We start from the raw sequence: 6,893 nt of genomic DNA on the forward strand, positions 1-6,893 counted from the left end.
TTTTCTCATCTTTGTATTGATGTCTAATTTTGTCCAAGCTGTTTGCAATAATGAGCATGGAACCGAAATTAATGCTTAATACCTTCTGAAAGCCCTCTAAAAAATCAAGTCTAGATCTTGATGTGTCTTATGTAGTGAAATTAATTACAAACGTAATGGTTTAATAACATAGATAGGCAGTTCAACCAAATTTATGAAGAAAAAATTCTAAAAGTAAGTATTTCAAAAACTATTTCACAACTTTTTTGCCATAATTTTGATGTGATAGACTGTAAATAGTTGTTTACCACTTACACATTGACCCATAATTTTTTTTCATAACTCACTCTGCCACATCACAACCAAAAAAGTTTTGGAAAAAGAGAAGGAAGATTACTCAAGTAATTAAAAACATGCACGCATACACAGTGGACAACCAACAATGAATAAGCAGCAACGTTCCTTGAAAAGTATTTTGAAAAAAAGAGGACAACTAACAATGGATAAGCAGCAAGGTTCGCTGGAAAGTATTTTGGACTCCAGATTGGCTGAGAGACGAATTTAATGGGCAGAGTAACTTCTAATCTCATCTATACATGATTGGTCTCTACAAAAATTGGTTTCTTTAGATTCCAAAATCAAGTGGATTTATCCATTTCAAACTATCTTAAGAATTTAACAACATTGCAGCAAAGAATATTATTTAATACGATAAATGAAGTCTCCCTCTGAAAGAATAAGGGTTTATTATAATTTCCACATGTTTAATGTTCCATTTATTTTTGAAAAACTAAATTTCCTAGTTGTCATTCTAGAGTAGCAAATGTTCTTCATAGGAATTACAATGTTGACAATTTTCCTACTGTTTTATCTTTAAGAATGTCGGCAAAAATCTGCAAAATGAAATTGAAGAGCAGAAACATAACTGCATACATGGTGAATAGATTACTTATCAATACCAACACTTCCACACGATTGGAATAAGCAATATGCATGTATGACTATTCACTAAACCACTATTCCAGAAGTTATTAAATTTGCAAATAATAAAACATTACAGAAGTTTACATGCCTAATACCTTGATATCCCATCGATGATATGTTCTTGCAAATTTCTACTATAAAAGTCATGATTGCATGAACTTTTTTTGTTCAAGATGGTTTTCTTTTAGGAGGATGGGTAATGTTGTATAATTATTAAGAATTGAATTGGGCACTCTATCTGGAAATGAGAGCATTTACATACGTATCCAATTAAAAATTAGTCACTGTTTTTTATGTCATTTGCTAGCACATTTCATCCAATTAAATTGCAAAATCAGACCATTTAAATTTTTTGGTTCCCTCCACTATTTCAAGTGATAAAATAACAATAAATTACTTATATCTTCTATATTTAACTGAGAAATAAATCTTGTATATTAATATGAATTAATTGTTTGTATAGTATTCCTATTATAATAACTCAAATAATGTGAAGTGACACACAATTGCTATTCACTCTCACATGGCATGAGAATTTTACTCATAGTTATAAAACTGGATAATCACGCTTCACCGTTGCATAAATATAAATGCAAATTTTTCTTTTTATCCCTAAACTATTGGAAATATAGTACTTTCTATCTCTAAACTTTAAAAAACTTTTTTTTTAATCCCTAAGCTATTGGAAAAAGTTAAATTTGTCCCTATTATTGCCCTTAAAATTATTGAAAAAGGCTCTTTAAAAATGTTAGGGAACAAAAAAAAAAAAAATCTTGCTAATCTTAGGTTCGAAAACAATATTTTTTTGCTAAGAAAAAAATAAAGCAACACTCTCAACAACTATAATTTTTTTTTTTTTTTTGGTTGGTAATAGACTGATTTAGTTTTAATGCATGTATCCTCCTTTACCCAAAAAAAAAAAAAAAAAAAAATTAAGCAAATAACGTACAAAAAATTGTTTGATTCTTAAAGTAAAGTTCAATTTTGTCCCTCAACTAATAATTGTATCAATTTAGTGAATCAATTGTGGATTCCAGTTAGCTCAACTGGTAAAGTCTTTGATGGTTATATAAGAGATCTGAGATTCAATCCTCGCCTACACCAAAAACTGATTGATGTCTTAGTCTCATGATAATGAGCTATTAGTCTCATGATAATGAGCTATTATTAGAAGTGGATGTCATAGGTTGAAACTCTCTCAAAAAAAAATTTAGTGAATCAATTTTTTTTTTTCAATTTCTTCATTTGGTCCCATCCCCATTTAAATTTAAAATAAATTATTAAAACTGATTTGATTATGGAATTTTAACACCTATTTTTTTAAAAAAAAGATGTTTATTAGTTTCATTAAAATTTGAAGGGATAAGATATCCAATAAAAAATTCATTTAATTTCAAAAATTAAGAAACTAAATCTATAAATCGAAACAATCAGATTGAACTCTAATTTTGATTGTTCACACATCACACTGTATTTTGAAAAGACAGACCAAACGGCCTCTAAATTTCTCATAGTTGGTGTTACCATGCATGGAGTAATTTTTATGGTAAAAAACTATAATCCAACCACTCGATATAGCGACCTATTACACCTTTTAAATAACAGTCAAACAAACAGTATAAAAATGAAACATTTTAGCAAAGAAAGACACACCCTTTTTTATTTTTTTATCCAGGTTTAATTTTTATATATATATATATTCTCAATGGGCTCATTTACTGTAAAATATTTGTGTAGCCACAACGACGTCGTACCGTAAAGGAATTTTGCAAATTACCCAAAAAAGCGAAACGAAACGCGTCCTTCTCATCGAAACGAACCGAAAAGCAAAAGCAAAAAATGGACGTCGCTATGGCCCTATGGGTTTCGGCGTTTCGCTAGGCTTGCTTTGCTTTCGTCAAATGAAATGAAATCCATCAAAAGCACATACAAAACAAAAGAACCAACCCAACACAGCCAGATCCACTTCCACTTCCGTCTGTGGATCTCTCTCACTCACTCTTATCTCTTTTATCCATTAATCTAAAAACAACCAATAACCCTCCTCAGCTTCTCACCCTTCTTCACTAATCTTCAAAACCCTACCTACTACTCTCAGCTACCTCAAACTCATAAATGGTTCACAATGCGTTACGATTCGAATCGTAACTCAGCGGCACCACCGGTGGGATCTGCTCACTGAGCTCGTTGCTGAATCTCCCATATCCCATGGGCACCACCCAGTCCGTGCAACAAGTCGAAGAGAGCGAAGAAGAAGAAGAAGAAGAAGAAGACGACGACGACGAAGAAGAAGACCAACACGAGCGACATCACAATGTTGAAGCCAATAGAATACGAGAAGCACTGGACAACAATCTTGTCAAGAAGGTTCTAGAACAAGAACCCGAGATGCTCCCTTGCCACGCGTCCGCATCTCCGCTTTCTCCTCAACTGTCTTCCCTCGGGACGCCGCGTCTGGGCCCCTCCATCAAGGTATGGGACCCTTACAACGTTTTGGCACCGCCTCCGCCTCTGCCGCCGCCGCCGCCGGGGGTTTTCTCCAGAAGCTACTCGTCCAATGCGATCGACGATGATCGGACGGTCGTGGAGGTGTTTTTGATTAACCACGGGGAGTGCGAGCTCAATCTGAGGCCTGATTTCGTCTCCGGACGGTGCCCCGAGGCGGCATTGACGGTTGCCGGGAAACGGCAAGCCAGGGCGTTGGCTGTGTTCTTGAATTCCCAACGGGTTAGGTTCAATGCTGTTTTTTCTTCGCCGTTGAATCGGGCCAGGTCAATGGCCGTTTCGGTCTGTCAGGTAATTCCAATTCTCAGTTTAGTTTTACTCTCAAATCAAAATCGCTTGTAGAGATCAGAGAATTATCTCTTTGCTTAAAACCTTGCGAAATGTGTGATATATTGTTTAGAATTCAAAGCATTATTTGAAATGTGTGATTTTTAGTTGTAGCTAGTCCATTGAAAATGATAATTCAGTTTGGATTAATATGTGCTTTCTTTAATATACGGTTCAAGCTTCTAGTCTGCTTATTTATGTTTCATCGTAGTCCTACCATTACAAAACTCTGATTAGTACTTTCTTTTTCTCTTTTTTGAAGTTAATATGTGGTTGAGGAAGGAGGTTTGATCATTTTTGATTGGTTAATGTTATTCATTTTAGTTGTGGCTTGTTTAGTTGTTGGATATAGCTGCTTATAAAGCTGCTATATCATTGGAATGGTGACCTGAAATTTTGCCTGTAGTTGCTGGTTTATGTCCTATGCGGAATAGAACTATTACTATTAGCTGTTTGGCCCTACTTGCAGGACTGGTTTAATGATATTGGTCTCAATTATTAAAGGAAGCATCTAGCGATGATAAATTTATCTTTGGACCCTGTATCTCTTTACATTTAATTACTGCTACATATACATGTTGGGATTGCATCAGCCTAGAAAGAAAGAGTCGTAAGACCATAATGAGGAACTGACTGATATTCTGATAATGATAATAATTGTTTATGCTTATGAAGATTCTTATTGAAAGTATCAACTGTTCATATGCTCTCTTGCATATCATAATCTTCCAATTAAAATTATTTGAGACAATTTTTTGAATTCGTTCAAGGGCTAAAGATGATGCTATTTATAGGTTAGAACCATGCTGAGTTGTTTTAGAGTCTAAGTATCTCATGCTTAGTGAAACTAATTGCAGTAAAAAAAAAAAACAATGTATTACTTATTTGCTTATGAATTTGACATGATGCATCTGATAAGTATGGGACAAACAAGTGGTCTTGGGAGAGTCATAAACGGGTTTTGTATATAATTATTCATTTATCTGTTTTATATATATACCCACCTGCTTGGCCCATACCTAGCCTGACTTGTTTAAGATCCTCCCCCACCAAACTACCACCATTTTTCACCATTGGATCTTCTCTCTAGGGTTTCAATTGCCTATGATGTGGTTAAAAGAGTAATCTTTCTGTGATAATTGATTGTTGCAGTTTTGTGAGTGAGAAACACTGCCTGTCTATTTGTGAGAGCTGACCAACTAGTGAGAAAGGTGAGCAAGTCCCTAGGGTTCCAACGATAATAGCCTTGAGCACCTCAAAACCCCTGGTGGAGATTGGACTTGGTAAAACTTGATTGTACAACGCTTCTACAGTGGAAAGTTCGAACAATGCATGATGATTTTTTTTTTTTTTGGTCTGTAAGTTAGACACGCATTTTGGTGGGACTTGAACCCAGGACTTCTTCATACTCCACCTAGCACTTACAATGCATGATGAACTTTGCCACCAACAAGGGTTTTTTGTACGATGCAATCAACCTGACTGAATCCTAGTCATTGTATTAGCATAAATCAAGTCCATTGTCTTTGGAAATGGCACCACATGGTCTAGGTAAGCCTCCTCTGAATTAGGAATTTCACAATTTTTGGGAGACTTGGGTAAGCTTTCTTCACCCCTATTCCTAACTACTACTCTCTAATAGATTTAGCATGAATGATGAGATAAACTAGGATATGTTCTGTGATGTGGAGAATGTTATAATGTCTTTGGTTAATTGCAGTTATTTGCTATCTATCCTAAATCATGAGGCATTTGCAATGTTTAAACTACAAAATTTTGCAATTAACATTAGTAATTCAATACCAATTTCAACTGTCCATCCAATGTCCAAAGTAGTGTCTAATTTAACAGGTGGGTGGTAGATTACTCTTGACTTAAGGTGTTGATTACTTGATTTCATAATTTTTGTAGTTCAAGGTGTATGTCGTAAATACTCTCATAGTTTCAGGTAGATGGCTGTACTTAACCCTAAAATCTTCTCTCTACATCTTTAACTCTATTAAATAATTTGTTTGTCCACAAAAATCCCGCAGGAAATGAATTTTGCAGAGGACCAAATACAATCCTCAGATGCATTAGTGGAAATGAGTCATGGGCATTGGGAGGGCTGCCTCCGGTCAGAAATATACACACCTGAAACTCTCAGCCTCATTGACAGATTCCAGCCTGATTTCTCTGCACCATCTGGAGAATCACTTAGGCAAGTAGAATTCCGGATGGTTCAGTTTTTAAATGGGACAGTCCTTGGAATGCCTGAAAAGCTGAGATCAGATTTTCCCTCACACCATCAGAATGAGAGCCAAGGGTTTTCACACCACAACTCCCATGCTCTGACCAACTCTAATCATGATCGAGATGGGTCTTCTGCCCCGTCAGCCCACTGGGATTTGCTTAACAGGCACCGACAAGGGCTTTTGAGGAAGAAGTCTGGTAAGAGCAGGCTACAATATGTGACTACTGGGGATCATGAAGCTGAGGATGAGATATCCCCTCAGGATGCCAACCACCAAAGCTCCCTAAAAGATTTAAGTAGCAAGACCTCCTCATCTGGTATCTCCTCTTGTATTGGTGTTTTCACACATTCAGTGCCAATTAAGTGTCTCCTTACAGGTCTCCTTGGATGCAGCCCAATAATGTCACAAAAGATATGCATAGAAGATTCTTCAGTGACAGTGTTGCAGCATTCTTGGAAAGCAGGTTGGCAGATAAAAAGGTTGAATGATACTGCACACCTTAGGCTTCTTTAATTGGAGATTTTACTTCAAATGGAACTTTCTAATGGTAAAATGATGTGTTAATTTCTGGCCTAATTCTTGCATTGTTATGATTTATGGATAGAACTTATATGTTGCGACTCATGTTTTCAAGTAAATTGGCATACCTTGTTGTAATCTTCAATATGTTTATTTCCAGAATCAACTCCAAAGAAAAAGGAATTGATGGTGGAGTAGAATCTTGTATTGAGTGATTCTTTTTATATGTAGCATTTACGAAGAGTTGTTATTATAGATTGAAACATTATGTAGTTTCCTGCATTGGGAGAAAAAAAAAGTTGTTTCAGAATTTAAGAACTTTGATGAACTTCTATTTCTTTCTAA

At 35.5% G+C, this 6,893-nt stretch overlaps 1 protein-coding gene across 1 annotated transcript; it reads left to right on the forward strand.

Moving 5' to 3' along the window:
- Positions 1 to 2,840: 2,840 nt before the first annotated feature.
- On the forward strand, positions 2,841 to 6,893 carry LOC115976368. The gene is made up of 2 exons (XM_031097598.1): positions 2,841 to 3,759; positions 5,829 to 6,893. Exons 1-2 carry the CDS (start codon positions 3,172 to 3,174, stop codon positions 6,540 to 6,542), a joined length of 1,302 nt encoding a protein of 433 aa, XP_030953458.1. The 5' UTR covers positions 2,841 to 3,171; the 3' UTR covers positions 6,543 to 6,893.

Source organism: Quercus lobata, chromosome 2 (genome assembly GCF_001633185.2).
Source record: "Quercus lobata isolate SW786 chromosome 2, ValleyOak3.0 Primary Assembly, whole genome shotgun sequence".
NCBI classification, from domain to species: Eukaryota; Viridiplantae; Streptophyta; class Magnoliopsida; order Fagales; family Fagaceae; genus Quercus; species Quercus lobata.

What these genes read in the sequence shown, in the direction of transcription:
- LOC115976368 (XM_031097598.1), top strand. Translation starts at nt 3,172, where the DNA reads ATGGGCACCACCCAGTCCGTGCAACAAGTCGAAGAGAGCGAAGAAGAA. An exon ending in TGGCCGTTTCGGTCTGTCAG is followed by an intron (nt 3,760 to 5,828) that starts GTAATTCCAATT and finishes AAAATCCCGCAG; the next exon opens with GAAATGAATTTTGCAGAGGA.